Source organism: Bemisia tabaci, chromosome 4, assembly GCF_918797505.1.
Source record: "Bemisia tabaci chromosome 4, PGI_BMITA_v3".
Classification (NCBI taxonomy): Eukaryota; Metazoa; Arthropoda; class Insecta; order Hemiptera; family Aleyrodidae; genus Bemisia; species Bemisia tabaci.
In genome coordinates, this window is record NC_092796.1 from 29,780,226 (window position 1) to 29,798,227 (window position 18,002).

The 18,002-nt window shown below is 36.0% G+C and overlaps 3 protein-coding genes across 3 annotated transcripts in view; 2 read left to right on the top strand and 1 right to left on the bottom strand.

The window, feature by feature from the left end:
• The first annotated feature begins 108 nt into the window (after nucleotides 1–108).
• Nubp2 (NUBP iron-sulfur cluster assembly factor 2) lies at nucleotides 109–5,274 on the top strand. The gene is made up of 4 exons (XM_019051557.2): nucleotides 109–352; nucleotides 1,046–1,356; nucleotides 2,592–2,745; nucleotides 4,001–5,274. Exons 1-4 carry the CDS (start codon nucleotides 242–244, stop codon nucleotides 4,208–4,210), a joined length of 786 nt encoding a protein of 261 aa, XP_018907102.1. The 5' UTR covers nucleotides 109–241; the 3' UTR covers nucleotides 4,211–5,274.
• Nucleotides 5,275–6,112: 838 nt separating this feature from the next.
• Nucleotides 6,113–11,860, bottom strand: epsilonCOP (coatomer subunit epsilon). The gene is made up of 6 exons (XM_019049703.2): nucleotides 11,625–11,860; nucleotides 10,513–10,676; nucleotides 9,458–9,595; nucleotides 8,696–8,831; nucleotides 7,745–7,969; nucleotides 6,113–6,367 (listed from the first exon to the last, which is right to left on the bottom strand). The coding sequence occupies exons 1-6, from the start codon at nucleotides 11,724–11,726 to the stop codon at nucleotides 6,242–6,244; spliced, it is 891 nt and encodes a 296-aa protein (XP_018905248.2). The 5' UTR covers nucleotides 11,727–11,860; the 3' UTR covers nucleotides 6,113–6,241.
• A 243-nt stretch (nucleotides 11,861–12,103) lies between these two features.
• Nucleotides 12,104–18,002, top strand: part of Su(Tpl) (Suppressor of Triplolethal) — a 71,491-nt gene continuing 65,592 nt past the window's right edge. The window contains exon 1 of the mRNA XM_019049694.2: nucleotides 12,104–12,262. Coding sequence (XP_018905239.2) covers nucleotides 12,122–12,262 — 141 coding nt within the window. The 5' untranslated portion in view covers nucleotides 12,104–12,121. The remainder of the gene's footprint in view (nucleotides 12,263–18,002) is intronic.

Sequence of the window (18,002 nt, forward strand, 5' to 3'; positions counted from 1 at the left end):
TCTCTATGATATGGAGGGGGGGAGAGGATCCAAAGATTATTACTTCGGTCATACAACATAGTACATTTTGCGTAATCTTTGTTTGGAGGTTATTCATTTGTTTACATACTGTGTCATCTTTGGTTATCTTTACCTATTCTTGTTATCGCATGCTAAGCTAATTGACTGCAATCACAGCATTAGCACTATTACTTAATTAAGTTTTACCTCAAAATTCATTTTCACGAATTGCTACTTTAAAATGCTGGACGGTGTGAAACATATCATTCTAGTTCTCTCTGGTAAAGGAGGAGTCGGAAAATCTACTGTCAGCACACAGCTCGCGCTAGCTCTCAAAGATAAAGGATTCAAGGTTTCGTATGCATCTACATATTTATCCAAACAAAATAAAGGGAGAGACTCTAGTAAACCTGATGGTAAATTACCTTCCTGCCTCAAAGTTTTCTACAAAAGATAAGCCATTGTCATTCTCGGAATGTAATGAGTGGTATAGTTTAACCAAGAGTCTGTTGTAGTCAATTGTAGCGCATAAAAGATTTGACATCAACAGTATGATGATCAGTCTCATTTATAATGTGAATCTACACGATTTTAAATCTCCCTAGACTTCGTGCCAGATAAGTTTGCAGTTGTTCACTTTCTGTTTGCCAGTGACTCTGTTGCTGTCGTCTAACAGGAATGATGAATTAGGTTCACCTTTTGAAAAATGCAGCTTCTGTATCCCTCAATCTAAATAATGAATTTCAATAGAATAGCTGTGTCAGTTTGCTATAAAGCTGATCAGTGGGATAGAATCAGTCATACCTACTCCCTTTTTAACACCTCAAAAACTCGTGCACTCGAATTCTCAATTTTAAGCAAGGGAGACAAGAGCTGGATTTTTTCAAACCTTCTTTTCATCTCTTTAAATATTATTATTTTCTTCTCTCAGAATTTTATTTATCCAAAGAAATTTGAATAAATAAAAGAATTAATTAGAGGGAACGTTGTTTTTCTTATTATGTTACCTCTCCCTTCTCAGAATTCCCTTTTTTTTCTTTAATAGGTTGGTCTCCTGGATGTGGACTTGTGTGGTCCATCCGTCCCGCATCTCCTAAATCTGGAAGATCAGGAGGTTCACCAATGCCCTGAAGGCTGGGTCCCTGTTTATACTGATCAAGATCAACGACTTGCTGTCATGTCAATCGGTTTTTTACTGAAAAGCAAGAATGATAGCATTATCTGGCGAGGACCAAAGAAGACAGGAATGATCAAGCAGTTCTTAACAGATGTTTATTGGCAAGATATTGATTACCTAATCATTGATACCCCTCCTGGAACATCGGATGAACACATTACTGTCATGGAGAATGTTCGGTAAATTTTTATTTTTTTCCTTCTTTTCTCGGAAGGAATGGATACTTTTTCTTGATTGATAAAACCATTCCTCTTTCAATTCCAATCTCTTGATATTTTGAAATCCTTCAATTCAGTAACCTTTATTTTTTTAACAGAAAACTAAATGGCACAATACCTTGAAACTCTTTTTAAGTTTTCCATCAGTTATTAAGAACACACTCATATAATTACAATTTAGGATGTGGCTTGGTTTTCTGTTGAAATAACAACAGACAAGAGGAAACTTGGCAACATCTGATGTACTTAGAATGATCCTGGCTGAAACCATCCAAATCCGAATCTGACACCATGTTACCTATGCAAAACCTGCCCCATACATTTGAAATGAATGAATCACCTAGACCTGCTGGAAACATGGCTTCAATGAATTTGCAGAAACGCGTATCTTGATTAGCAGCATTGCACATTTCCTGTCATCATACTTTATTTTCCACATGAAAAACTACAAAACGTTTTTTCTTTACAACTTTGGTGATTTTTTTTCTACAAAAATGCCAAACTATGATGTTGGTTCAGTCCCGTATTGAAAAATATGAATAAATGAATTTTATTTCATAAAATACAAGTTTATAACAAACAATATTTACAAAAAAAACTAGTGCCAGAAGAGACAACTTGTTTTACAGGCCCGTATTACAAAGAAAACCTTGTGTTAGGTTATAGGATAGTTACGGTAAATTAATAGGTGATATACTTAATTGGAGCCAAGATTTTGAAACACTGCAACTGAGTACGCATCACTACAGTCTCATCAAGGATAAGCTGATAGATAACAGAAGCTTAATCAACTGTCGACTTGGAAATTTAGTGGCAAACCCATTCCTTCCTTATTCCCCTCTGAACCTGCAAGTACCTCTGACCGCCAGCAATTACAATCAGGAGTACTTCCTAAGGTCTCTTATTTGTTAATTGAGTACCAATAATTATTTTGTATCTTTATGGTTTGAGATGCGAAATTTTCACCATTATTTGTTGTCTTGGTGATGAATTTACGCTTAAAATAGTCAAAATATACTAATTCTATTTTTCTTTTAAATAAGAGTCTACAAAAATGTGAGTAAGTAACTTCCTTTTTTATCGATAAAGTTCTCAAAACCGATCATTCTCATTTTGTTAATTTTTCACTTCAAAACATCAACTAAATTTTTTAATTATTTTATTAATTACTCTTATGGATAATTTTTTGTTGCCAGGCAACTGCCTTGCGATGGTGCTATCCTAGTCACAACTCCTCAAGCAGTCGCAATCGAAGATGTTCGCAAAGAGCTTACTTTCTGCAGGAAAACTAGCATTCCAATCCTAGGCATAGTGGAGAATATGAGTGGCTTTGTTTGTCCTCACTGTTCTGTAAGTAATGTGTATTTACTCCCTCTTTTTTTTATTAGTACTATATAGAAGGAATCAGCTGTCTCATTGAGGATAATAATGTAACGAAGACTTGAGAACTACATCAGCAAGGGTAAAAAATAAAGAAATAATTTAATAAAATAAAAAAAAATGTTCTAATTTTAGTTGGATCACACAAAAAGGATCATTATCTGTAGTTAATACCAATCCTTGCCCTTCTAGGTTGTGTTATTCCTTTAACATTTTTTGATGCAGTGGATCTCAACTTTATAAAAACTGATTTGTTTGAAGCCAAAAAGGAGTTCGCAGGAAAGTGTCCTCCCTACGATTTTCTTCATATTTTACTTATGGGAGGATTTAGGAAAGTTAGCAAGTTTGTTTTCATATTTATTTTTCAGCCTTTTACAGCTATTTATTTTTGAAGTATCAATTTCTTTCTGGCTGAGCCCTTTGCGTCCCTATGTTAGGATAATGAAGATTTTGCGGCATGATTCCGATCTGTCAAAAATCATCTGATCGCATTTTCATCATGCAGACTCAGTTTTAAACTAGTGTTACTCTGGTATAAAGTTTTAGGATTTATATATGTCTCATCCTTGGCATTTACATTTGTTAAGCAAAATTGAAAATGAGTGAAAACCGCCTGTCTACTTATACCTAATTTTTCCGGTTTTTTGTAAGAAAATTCTGAAGTATTGAAATGGTTTGCTAGTGAATGAATAATGCAAAAATTGGAGGCTAGCATGGAGTGAGCACCTATCTACTGCAGCAATAAAAGGGATCTGGGGAAGGAATTCCAAGGAACGGTTTACCGAAAAAAATAAATTGCTAAAAAAGTGTCTGGTAATCCTTTAGTACGGACTTAATTGCCCGTTCAGTTAACTTTAAATCCCGGGAATGCACACATGACTGCAGGGACAGTCAAACCATCATTCAAGGATCTTCAAACACATTCTTAAACGCCTACCTATGCTGCTATTATAGCGTTTCATTGTTTTTGGTGTAGTTCACAAAAATCTCTACCTTCAGACATTTGGATTTTTTTTTATTTTTACTACCGTTTTTTATGTGATCTGTTTATCCGAAACTCATCATGTCTCTTACAGATGTCATGTGTGCAGGGCTTACAGACCTGGTACAACATGTATTGTGTTAAAATTTTCAAATTCTCATACCTCTCATTTTATAAAACTTGCCTTTTTCTCCCTTATCTGTTTATGGACGGTCATTTATTTTTAATTATTTCCATTTTCAGACTTGTTCCAACATATTTTCATCTGGAGGTGGAAAATCATTAGCTGAGTACGCATCTGTACCATTTCTAGGAGCCATCCCAATTGATCCAAGAGTCGGTGTTACTGGACAGAGTGTGGTATCAACTTTGCCCAATTCACCAGTGGCAAATGCTTTCAGTAGTATTGTTAATCAGTTAACAGTAGAGAGCATGGAAATCAGTGAACGATAATCCTTGATTTTACATTATCACTTTGTCTTTCAATTTGATTCTCAAGTGAAATGACTTTTGATTGAGTAACCATGCTGCACTGCACCAAATAGCTGGATGTATCTGCTGCAGGGAAAGAATAGTTTTTAGCAAGAGAAAAGGGGAGGACCGAAAAAATGCTAGCACAGAGAAAAAAGAGATAATTTGCCTCATAGTAAAATGTGAGTAGGAATGGCTTGTCCTTTTTTTCACATTGATGAAGGAAAGGAAAAAATTATCTGAGAAGTAGTTGAAGGTAACTTTTTCCACAACTCATCCTAAGTCACTTTAAACTATTTCTAAGTTCAACGACAGACCGATTATTGAAAGTTTAGAGCGGCACAAGAAGATATTGAAATGGGAAATATTGCACGCTTAAGATATGGCTGCCTCGTCTTGTCGTGTCAACAAAGAATTAATAATCAGGCTGCAGGTGATCAAAGTTACGTGATGGATTCATCGAAACGATGATCATTTACTTATTTAGTATAGATTGATACAGACAAGCAATTTTCATTGTAATGGTACTACATTACAACTACAATAGTACTATAAGAATAATTACTTTTAGAAGCTGCCTCAAAATTTGCCCACCTTTGCTCCAATTCCTAAGTCACAAGATTAGACATACTTACATAGGTACCCAGTTGTGTGGAATGGATTATTTTACCGCAGGTTTGTCATTTTGTGCCTCAAACATTTTAAATTAAGTATAAATCATACATTTTGATTTGAATGTTTACATTCTGAACCAAAAAAAATGTCAATTTTGGATTTTTAGGTCAAGAGAATTAATCATCTGAAGGTTGCACGAAACATTGCTTTGTAATATTGGTAACAGGATTCTTTGAGACATATGGTATATTTGTAATTTCTTTTGGAAGTTGGCTCATTCACTAAGTATTATTTCATTTTATAATTCACCTATCAAGAATGTGAAGTCAAATTTTTTATTGATTGCCTCTTTTCTTGTACCTCATGTTTTTGCTAGAATTTTTTATTGTTATACAGTCTTTGTTGTTCAAATAAAAACATTAATTTCTGCATCTTGTCATCTGTAATTTTTTTCTTTTCAGAAATTTATCATCATACTCTGAGCACTGGAAGTAGATTCTACGCCGAATTGACGTATTTTTGTATGTTGCATGCAAATCCTGCGAACACACTTCTTTTTAGCATAAATCCCAAATAAGTTTATATGCACTTTAAGAGTGCAATGAAAGATCGACTGTCTTCATTTTTTTTTATTTTTGTACTTGGGCAAATTTTATTTAAAAATAATGTAACTAGGCATAACAAGAACTGTATGTCTTGTATCTATCTACATGGATTAAATTAACTTTACAAAGGTGTGAAGCAACAAAGCGATATTAGATAATACAAGTATCTTTGAGAATAAGAATTGTGCAAAGCTCTTGCTTTTTCATAACTTTCTTTTTCATTCTTCTTTTCGCTTTTCATTCACCCTCTCATTCATACATTGCCCTCAGTTCAACACTGAAATTAAATTGATTTAGAATATGATTTAGAATTGGAATTAAATTGAATTGCAGATCTTCGGTCGCACTATAAATATTGTAATGGACCCGGGGTGAGTTGGGTCCTGGAGCATAGAGCCTATCTGTTTTGGGGGTGCAGCGCAGCTCGATACAGGGGAAACAACTCCCTACACGGATTGGATAGGGATCACTCTTTATTCCCTCAATCTCCTATGAACTAACAGAACACGAGAACCAGTTGGCAGGATTCATCTCCTCCAAATTCTCCTGGTGCCTCCTCACAAATTGAACTAGATCAAATATCCACTATTGTTTATTCTTGTCTGAAGGAAAATACTTAAATCAAAGTAGAGACATTAGAGTATTAAGAAAGGTGACACAATGGTTAAAATTAAAAATATTTATTTAAACTAACTTAATAAGAATAGGAAACAATCTTAGAAAAATGGAATAAAATATAAATGGACAGAGTAACAATGCATTCAGTAAAAAAATGATCACAAACTTTTTCACTTCATACTGCCTTGGAGCTGAACTGCTCGCATAATTTATTGAATTCATTTTCTTTGGCGATGTAATCTACGACAAACTGATTATTTTCATGGGATGCTTTAAGTTCACTTAAATATCTGTTAGAGACCTGAAAAAGAGATAAAAAAGAAAATCTTTGGTATGTTAACACAATCAAACAAGTATGTACGTCAAGAGAAAGTATTTATATTGCTAATGTTTCGTAAAAAAAAAAAATTAATAAAAAATTGTCTTAAGTGCTGGAACAGCTGAATTCTTGGTTGTCAGATATTCTAAATTTCAGAAGCAAATTTGGAACGAAAAATAGTAAACCTCAAAAATCATGAAATACAGGGCGATACAAAAGTCTTGTACCACCACCACTGTAACCCATAAGGTTCTTTCCCCTTTGAAGAGGGGTTCCTTTAAAATTCTGGGTATTCCCCAAAGTTACCTTTCGTCTGTAAGCACTCAAGAAGTTTCAAGTTTCTATCTAAGGAAATCTCATGCTAAGGAGGAACGCTGCATGAACAAAAGAGTTGCCAAATTTCTTTGACTAAAATCTTCATTTTTACAAAGAGTTGTGAATATTTTCCCTTGAAATTTTCAGGTAATTTAGATCTGATTGTAAAAAATATTCCCTCAAAAATTGGAGGAAAAATATTCACAGATTTCCCTGAAAATTCGAATTTTATCACAGGAAATTTGGTGATGTCTGAAGGCTCATAGGCATTCTTACCCGGCATTGCAGATCATTTCTTTCTACTATGTGTAAATGACACAAATATTAATGAAGTTCATATATCTACAAAGTTTCACCAAACTTGTAGAAGAAAAAATACTGACTTTTTCCAAACTGTTAAAGTTCGTCTGCTTTAACAGTACGTACACTCACTGATTGGCTATAAAAATATCAATTTTATAATTCTCTATTTTGAGGAATGGCCTAAAGGGCAATGCTAGGTTAGGATGCAATAGAGCCAGGGCATTTTTTCAAAAACCTTTTCATCTTTTAAAAGAAGGGCTGTGCGAAGTTATTCATTTCTTCATAAGCATTCATTCTTAGGGGAATTATCAGAAAAAATGTTTAGTGCCATGTGTAAGTTGCATTCTTTGTTGAAAAATGAAACAGAATTTTTCCAGGCCTGCGGGCTGATTATTGAAATTGATAGACAAAGCTATAGACAAAGGAGACAAAAGAGATATAGAGAGATTCTATTGGTGAAAGCGGGTGGTTGCAATGGACAAAGGAGGTAGGTAATAGACTAAGTAACGGTAACCCACAAGAGACCCGACAGTTTGTCTATCGTTTTCTCCCTTTGTCTGGAGAAACCACCCATTTCAACCAATAGGATCGCTCCATACTCCCTATGTCTTCTTTTTCTGTAGCTTTGTCTATCAATTTCAATAATCAGTCCGCAGGAGTCAAAGTTCCTCACGATTTCTGAATTTACCAGTTTTGCCGAACCTACAGACACCCTGACATAAATCTAAGATATAATCTTACCTCAGCTGGCTTCCCCAGATGACCAGACAGGACAACCATATTGATAAGAGTATCAGGGTTATTGCTATCTTTTTCCATGGCTTCTTGGAGAGCAGATTCCGCCTCTTCGTATTTACCCTGCGCTATGAAGCTAACCGCTTGTCCATTAAGAAGTAGAGGTGTGCTACCGTATTTGTCGATCATTTCTTGAAATATGTAGTATGCATCTTGAAGTTTATCACCACCCTGAAAACACACATTGATAGTGAAATTATTAAACCATGTGCTCGATTTTTGATGGTTTTGAGTTGGCTGTGTAAATAAGCTGTGAGCAATGTCAACTTGTACCACAAAAATAATTATACCAAAAAGACCTGGAAGTTACCACAAAAAATGGTCTCTTTCACACATATCTACTGCCGCAACCTGTGTGCGTCCATGGACTGTACTGCCTCACTAAGGAGGATCACAGTATGAACATTCGAGAGTTGCCAAATTTTCCAGGCTAATACAAGTATTTTTGAGGAAAGTTACACATATTTTTCCTAGAATTTTCAGATATTTTAGATTAAATTCCAAACAAAATTATCTGAAAAATTTGAAGAAAAAAAATTCACAACTTTCCGAGAAAACTCGTTTTTTATTGAAGGAAATATGGTGACTTTTACGGCTTGTACCTAAGCACAGCAGTGTAGGACAAACCAATGCTCACAGAGTGATCTAACACAGCATTGCATCGATGAAGCTCTTGCATGCTATCTTCAAGAAAACTTTCCTACCATCAAAGATAAGAAAAATAACAGTTACTGCGCTCTCATGAAAAATCAAGTTTTCCAGGATATGTGATTTCGTACATTTTTAGCCGAGATACAGTAGCCATTATTTTTTTAAAATTTTGTTTCAAAGTCATTAAGTAAAAGACTATACAAAAAAAAAAAAAAAAAAAAAAAAAAAAAAAAAAAAGTATCTCACCATTGCAATGTTGACCCATGCTGTTGCCAATTGTGTAAGTGTTGCATCCTCATCCTTCTCTTGCATTAATTTCAATTCTTTAAGAGCAGCATCTACTCTGTTTATCTTCAGGTATAGCTGCACATTAATCGCCATACTAGAAAAGGTTTATATGAACTAAATTTAGATAAGTAAACAACTAAAAAGACAGATTATTAGCCCAAATTTAGAGAGGTAAAGAAAAAAAATCAAAAAATCAAAAAAGGTAAAGAGCGATAATTCATACTTTTTACTTTGTCATATTTTTTACAAGAAAATACGACAGAGGCACTTTGATTATTTTCTATTTCACTACTTTTTTTGCGAGTGTTCTACAATATTTTGTTTAGTAAATTTTATGTTAAGTTGTCATCAGCCAAGAGAGATCAGCTAAATGCAAAACTTCTCTATCTGCATGCTGAGTACCAATCAAATCACCACAATCAGAGACAAAGGCCAAAACCGCAAGCACAAAGCATAGAAAGGGATTGAGCCATACTCCGTATTAAGCAGCACATCAGCGAGGACGGACCATACCCCTAACTTCCACACCCCACCAACTATGAAGGTATCCAGCTCTCCCAGCAAGATTACTGGCCGATTGAGGCCAGTTGGTCTGCATTAAAACTAGAAGGCCTTCTTCAAAGTGGCAAGGGACCCATGTAGATTGCATGACAGAGCTGTTTTTTCTATGAATTGAGGCTATAAAAATGAAGTTAAGCTAAAATAATAACAGTGACTGACTTTTCTATGTTATCTTCAAGACTGAGAAGTCGAAGAGCTTCTTCATATTGACCTTCATTGGAAAATATTGTGGCAGCAACAACAATGGATGTATGATTCACATTTGCAGTTCCTTTAAGTTTTTCATCCCAGGGTGACCTGTTCCAAGCAAAAAGTAACGTAAAACACATTAAACAGAATGAACTGAATAAAAAGTTTTAAAAAACAATTTTCTTCACTCATTTGCAACGACTTTTTCCATTGGCAGAATCGCACCAAAGAAGAGCCGCACTTTGCTCGAAACGCTTCTGCCAATAGAAAAAGTCGTCGCAAGTGGGTGGGAAAAAATTTTTTTTTAAAACTTTTTATTTACATGAAAACTTGTGCGGTAATTAGCTCCCTCATTTTATACTTGAATGAACTGAATTTCTAACTGTAATACGCTTTCATCAAGACTAAGATGGAAACAGTTATTTTGTCTGACTGTAACATTTCTAGCAAAATCTCTGTTCGAAAAATCTTTCATTTCTTGTAAGCTCTTCAGATTTCTATGATGATTTACATTGAAAAGAACACCAAAAAAATCAAATGATGCATTCTAATTGCATTGCATCACTAATGCTGATGATAACAAAACAGACTTCATAAAAAGTTGCAGTTCCTTGGTTTTTTTTTTTTTTTTTTTTTTTTTTTTTTTTTTTTACTACGTCAAGTATCCTACAAGGGATAATTTTGCGCTTTAGTCCCGTCCCCCCTCCATAAATACTGAAGAACCAGTCCCAGGCAACCATTGTTTGATTAAAAGATTTGCCAACCAAATATTTGTCATTTAGAGAGGCAGAAGGGCCATTTATGCTGTGAGTTTCATCGTAAAGATTTTCTGATATTTAAAAGGTAGTATTGTTCCTTGGGCAATGTTTCTTTCGAGTTCTGCTGGATTATGCTAGACAATAGGTATCAAAAGAAGGGAGAACAGAACAAATTTTATAACTTCTTGGCTTTGTTTTCCCCACAAAATGGTGTGGACCCAGCACCATTTCTCCACCTTGTTAAAAAACAAGCGTTCATTATCTTACCTTGATTTGGGTTGAGCAAAATATTCTGCTAACAACCTAAGTGGTTGAAGTTCTGGAGAAGAATTGTTGTTTATCTCATCTAAAACAATTCTGTACTTCTTTTGAGCTATGTAGGATCTATACAAAAATACATCTCTTTCAACTTGAAGCTCAGGTTTAGAGGGCTGTAACAAATGAAAATAAAAATTAGAAAAATTATTTTTTTCCCCCCCCGAGTATAATCTAGAATTTTGGTTTCTTTGTTGGACACTTTCAGACACCCCATCATGACGGAAAATTTTGTTCTTCTAAACTTTGAAGAGTTGGAAGGGCAAGGCTGAGTTAAATTGTCTGATTCTGCATGTAGTGTCTTCCTAGTGCGACAGTGACAGTGCCTTTTTAGCCCTTCTCCAAGCAAGGATAGATCAGTAATTGCACAGTGAGGATCAGAACAGCCGGCTTTACCAAACATATGAAGAATTGCTGTTCCCAAATAAACACAAGTGCACATATTACTCATAGCAATCAAAGAAAACTGCACCTGAAGTTTACACAACAGGGTCTACTAACAAACGAGAAAGAAGTCCAGTATTTCATCCAACACTTGCAAGAGGAAGAAGAGCATTTGACCTGTGAAAATCGTAGTTCCTCGTCAAACAATTTTTCTAGTTTTTTTTTTGGCTTTGAGCCTAAGATAAGCTTACAAGTAGTACCAGTAACAGAATTCGTCAAGAGTCTCAGAGTTTGCGATTCTTTGAATTAATGCTGCGCTGGCATGATTGTGAAAGTTACTTAGAAGTTTTCGAAGTGGGCTGGGAATTTTATCAGATAATATCAGACTATTTTCAAGCTGCAATAGAGACGTCCGCTTCATTAACATTAATTCAAAAAGATATTACAGATCCATAAAAAAATGCCTTTGAACATAACCTCTTCCCTTCATAAGATATCATTCCGATGATGAAAAATATTTTGAAATTACAGCAGCCTCCATCAAGTGCTTGGGAAAAAGTACAGAGAGACAATGAAGATGTTAAAAATAATCGGTATCGGTCTGTTGACTAACGTTGAAAATGCATAGTTAATACACCAATAACAAACCAATACAGATTATTTAAGATAAGCCTTATCACCTGCAATTTAGTTGCTTCATTGATACACTGCTGATAATTTCCAATGAAGAAATCATTTCGAATTGAGAACAGCTCGTCAACTTCGCTGGGTTGGGGTGCCATTGTAAAGCCGGAAGTGAAATTGATGAAAATTACTGAACCACAACCACTCGATACATACACGTTCACAATTTTTTTAATCGTCACAAATGTATCGTCATAATAATTCGTCTCGCAGCTTGTCAAAAAAATTGATAAATCTTCAGACAAGTGCTGCACTCTGTAAACAAGTGCGCCGAACATTTTCTACTACGTAAGTCATAAAAAAATTAGAAAATGCGATTTCTAGACATTGCAGAAGTTTAAAAAAATCAAAATTTATCATATTTTACTTTTTTATAGTATTGAAAGACATTTCTCAAGTATTCTTGAATTTATTCTGTGTTTTACGTTATAACAACATTTCTGTTAAGGCACTCGCTTGATAACTCAACGTCAGCTGGTTCGTTACGTGCAATATGAAGGTAGAAATGGCGGCGCTTGTTGCAGGTGTACAGTATGGGTTATCACAGGGACATTTTAATGAAAATAAGTCTTTAATTTTTGTGAAATTAACAGATTCGGCATTTCGTGCGATAGAGGAATATTCCAGGAATCGAGTAAGTACAAATTTTTAGTGATCCTCCTCTCCAGTTGTCCGAATCGAAGACGTTTAGTTCGCCTGTCTCCTTGTCTTCTTGTCGCCATATTTTACATTTGCATTTTTACTTAAATTTGCCCTTTAATTAATTTCTCGATCCAATTCAACTCATTGTAACCCTTATTTTCAAACTATCTAATTCTACTAACACTATATTTCGAAAATTGACCCTCTCGCCACGTCAACATGCCAATTTTTCATATTTGGGTTAAGGTCTTCCCACAGGCTAATTCTTGGAATAAACTAGTAAAATCCTTCATTTCCGCCTCTGATTTTGCTTCTTATTTTGAGTGAAACGTGTCAGGAACCCTTTAATCGTTGGAAATCTTCATTACTCCTTCAATTTAGGTCGATTCTTTTCTCTTGTGACCCCGTATTTTGTTTCTGAAAGTATTAGAAGTCATGGCCCTGAGGCAAAGAAATCTTGCATAACACCACTTATGGCATTTGATTATTTCTGCAATCATTTTTCGATTTACAATAACATTAAATAGTTTATTGTTTCCCAATTTTGCTTCTTCTTAATTTCTAGTTAATTCTTAAGCAGGTGTCTCTTGTCTGACAATCCTTCGTCTCCCCCTCCCCTTCCTCCCGGGGACTTTTATAACGATAGCTGATAGTGGGTTATTGAATTTTTATCCTGAACGGATGAAAGGATATACATTCCATGATGTATATTTTGTCTTCAAATTCTCCTCTTTTTTGCTGTCTCAAGGATTTACTCAAAGTAGTTTTCTCTTGATACCATATTAGCCTGTCATTTTCAGTAGGATTTGGCTGATTAATCGGAATATGGTTGCTTCTAGTGAACTATAAAGACTTTTACTAAACATATGAAAGCTCTCCACCAAGCTTTATTTTATGTATGTCATAAAACTTTTCTAAAGTGAGCATGGCTGAAATTTGCCCATTTTTGGGTTGAGCAACAGAAGGCTGTCACGATCGTTTTGATGTGTCACTTAGCCTATCTGTGCCTATTTCAACCATGAATGAAGAATTCATTTAAGTGATATTATTCATCATTTGATGAATGTGGTCAAAGGTCATTGTAATGCCCAAGAAAACTCATGCAATGTCTGCTTGCCCATGTTTTTTTTCTTATTTTTTTCTGGAGCAGTTATTTGTGTCATCAATGATACTCAGCTCTTTCTCCCTGATAAAGTATGCGCACAAAATTGTAGAGGAACGGCCAATTTTTATGTCTTGTCATTCAAATTCTTCTAAAATATTCTAGATAGGCATATTATCATTGAAAATAACTAGGGTAGGTAGCAACTTGCATAGTTGCGAGACCAGGAAGTTAGCAGGTTAGCTAACATAACAGCTTGATGTATCCTGTGAAAGTTCTTAATTTTAACTGAAATCTATCAATATTCATAAGTTTTAGTCAATTGATCTATAGTTCTAATGTTTATAGTTATTTTATTGCAATTAGAATTCATGAACTCGCCCATGGTTGTTGTAACCTGATTTTCATCATTTTTTTAGGTCAAATTTTTGCAAAAAGTTGGGAATGTATCGATTCTTTGGTAGTTTTGGATAGGAGCAAAGATGAAGCATTGAAATGAAGATGTTTCTGTGATTTGCTGTACTATGGTCTGATTTTGTTTCCTCTGGTTTGTTCAAAGTAAGAACTTGGTCGAGACAAAAATTAGAGAAAGTGTGTGTTAGTCACTCAAATCGGTAACCCATTCATGTAAGAAGGACTGATAAAGACTTGTCTATTGGGCTTTGAACTAGGTTGGTGTAACATCATCACAGTGACACCGTTGTTTTCCGTTTTACTCAACTACGTTGCCTGTGATCTATGATCAACCAAGAGGCACGTACCTTTGGTTGGTTGTTGTTGGTCAGCTGCTGTTACATTTACTCATTCAGATAGAACTGGGCCTTTTTAGAGTGTGTTAAGCAATTAAGGCCAATATTTTAAGTTTACATCAAGAAAAATGAACAACCTAGAATATTTAAAGTTGATCAGTTCGAATCATCGCCACGTGACATACTTTCTTAAGTTTTGTGCAACCTCTGGTGCGTCTCATCTAGTTTTCCTGCTCACTTGATAGATTCTAAATTGTCCTAGTTTTCATTTTAGCTGCCCTAAATTAAAAACTTGAATACTTGATATCCAGCTGTTTGAAATTCATCAATCAGAGTTGCTCCCGATTTGCCAATCCCTTTGTAAACTTGGTTCAGATCAATTCCATTTCATAAGATGAAAAATGACAATTAAATGTAGCTTGACAAAATGAAACAATCTTTCCCCCTCAAAGTTACAGCCCCAATGATTGACGTAAAGAAAGCCAAGGAATAAATTGATTTTTTAACAGTACATATTTAATTGAACACAAAAATCAGTGTGTATTATTAGTTTTTCTGAGTTTCGTCTATGTTTTCTCACCATGTAATATACTAAAAGCAATAAGATCAAAGTGGACAAGGGATGTATTGATTTTAGCCAATAGGATAATGGTTGAAAATATGAGGTGTATGGAAATTCCCTCAGGAGAGGCAGCTGGAAGCCTGGAATTTTATTCCTTTCTACTTGTCCTTGGATGGCCTTGAGTATGCTAAGTGCCTTCGAGAAGAATTCCACCCCAATCATTGATGAACCTCACCAATTTAGGTGGAGATGATTAATCAAAGGCAGACATTGTAATGCCACTTAGTCTAGCAACCTACTATCAGTGAGTTGAAAGTCTTCTGTCTTGCAATTCTCACTGTCTAGTGCAACTTAGGATGTCTCAAAAATTAAAGGTCTTTGAATATCTAGGAAGGTCTGATAGTCCTTTCTCTCAGAGGCACCAAATGGAATGATAATGAGCAAGTAATAATTAGATAAGTGCTTGATTTGTGGAGCCTCAGGATCCATTTATTCCATGAATCCTAACTTGTGCCGCAAAATCTCTCTCGCATACCTCTGGCAAGCCCACAAACTTCAATATTTCCATCTCTGTTACTTCTTCCATAATTCCCAAGGGAAAAACTCTTGAAACCGTCTATTAATTAGGAGTTTCCTTACTTGTATTTCTTAAGTTGTCGATGCACACCTCTTTTGGTAAAGTCAATCAGCATGATATCATAATGTGAGTTGCCTGATTCCCCTATATCAATGCCCAAAGTATGAAACCACGCACCTCCATGTGCAACGTTGTGGACTCTCTGTCGTACTCCATGGTTTCCTTGAAAAACCAGTCAACATAATTCAGCAAACATTGTCTTGATCTTCTCCATGAGGAGAATATCCTACAAAAATTTCAAGCTGTAAATTGGTTGTTTCTCCTCCAGAAAATATAACAGAAGTGGGCATTTTGAAACACTGCAATGAGATACATGGTTTTGCACTTTGGCCATCTATATGATGGCAGTATAATATCATGCTGATATCCATACTGACATCTTACTGGTTTTCCTGCCGCTATGTTATGCTGATATCATGTTGCATCAGCTCGGCATGATATCGTACTGATGTACTTTCCCAGGGCAACTCTGCCATGCTAAGGAATGACGCCGTATCAGCCATCAGGCGTTGCCAAATTTCCTTCGACAAATTTGTGACTATTTCTCTTCTGATTTCATAGAGAATTTCTTTCGTAATGTGATGTAGAAAGTCTGAAAATTTCGAGAGGAAATATTCATAACTTCCTTCAAGAACAAATATTCTTTAAAAGGAAATTTGGCAACAGTCGGATGCTCCTACAGTGTTTTTACTTAGCATGGCAGAACTGGACCATATTTTATTTAAGGAACCACTATTTTTGGCTCATTTCAGAAGCAACTCTTGTGCCATTGGTTTCCAAATGCAGAAAGGTGATTTTACAGAAGAGCTAGAGATATTGGTTCCTCATTTAAAAATGTAATCAAATGATCAAACTGCGAAGATAGCATCCTCCTGAACTAGATCACATTTTGCAACGAGGAACCACTATTTCTGGCTCATTTTAGAATCAACATATATGTCATTAGTTTCTTCATGCAGGAAGGTGATTCTATAAAAGAAACAGTGATAGTAGTTCCTTATTGCAAAATGTAATCCAACTATGACCGGACTTTGAAGATAGCATCCTTTTGAACTGTTCTTCCACTGCGGAGGAACCAAGAAATAATAGGGACTTAGGGAGGCTGGAGGGTTGCGTGAACCCGGATCTAGCAGCTGGTGGTCGTGAGGAGTCGGGAATCCTCCCTCTCTTTCTCTTGAAAGTTGAGTCCGCAGTTGGTAAAATGATTTTTCAAGGTCGCTCAGCGCGGAGTCCTCAGATCGCTGCAACAAATAATTTGATTCGGTCGGCGCACAGTGGATCCAATCAATTGAACATGAAATTTTTAACGAGAACTGTGAGTTTTGATGTCTAATTCGTCACATTTCAATTTGTAAGGGGTGTCTTCACCAGAAAATTACACGAGGGAGCCAATGGAACCACCTTTAGAGCCTCCATGTTTTGTATAATCGGAGTTATAAGCGTTTAAAGTCTCCGAATTGTGTGCGACCTCTCCGAGTGGCTGGATCCACTGTGCGGCGCCGATGTCGAGCGCGAGGAAAAACCAGCGTTTCCAACGCGAGCGGCAACCGTAAAGACGGCCGACTGGTTGACATTCCTCTCGCCTTTCGAAGGTTATTGCTTTGCCAACGCCAAAGTGAAGAAATCGCCGCCCGGAGCGGCAACACCTCGTCATTCGCGTGGGAGGCTAAACCGAAAAACAGGGGATTTTTCTCGTTATTTCTTGCAAACGGGGTGGAAAATCAAAATGCCGGGATCTCCGTCTTCATCTACTGTTCTTTAAGTACATTTATTCGGTCGGCGATGAACGATCGATCAATCGAATGGATCGTATTCGATAATCGTTCGATGTATCGTTTGTTTCATAACCGTAGAAAATAACCTCAAACCAAAATTTTAGGATATCAGTCCTATAAGCTGAAAATAAGAAATTTCGTAGCAGTTACACTTCTCTTTAGTATCTAGCGCATCAGTACTAAAAATCTATCGCAAAAAACCCGTTCCGTCGCCTTTTGAGGCTATGTTCATGTTTTGAACCAATCGATATCGATACTTTCTCACCAGTTCGATGTATCGAATACGATGTATGTCTCTCGATTCGAATCGATGAATCAATCGATTGCTTAAATTTCACAACCGGTTAATCATAAACTCGGTCGAATCTCTGAAAATCAGCGCGAAACCGCGGACTATTTCAGCTCAAAGCCCTGAAGTGCTGATATTTCATGGGAAAGCAGGATTTCAGGAAGAAAAACGGAAGTAATTCTACCGAAATTCGATAAATTATTGTCGATAACATTCAGATCACATAATTTTCGCTCCTATAATGCCGCACGTGCATAGGTTGATTTTGGAAGTGCATACTAATCGATTGTTCGTCAATGACTGAATTTTCGATCATCCGAAAGCTCGATTAATCGACTAATCGGGAAACTCTTTCAGTTTGTTTTAACGGCTCCTTAAGCCCCACTCCAGAAGTAGGTCAGTGGCCTCAGTCAGGGAAAAAAAGACAGTTCGCAGAGCATAGAACCAAACGTCCTGTTGTTTGATGATTTCCTCGTGGGCTTTTCCCCCTCCCCCTCTCTACTTGATGTTGATGGAGAAAAATCACGTATGAACCTCAGTTTTCCCCCTTTTGTCATCTGTCAAATCAATATAGAAAGGCATACTCGAAAGGAAAAGAAATGAACGCAGAATGAGGGG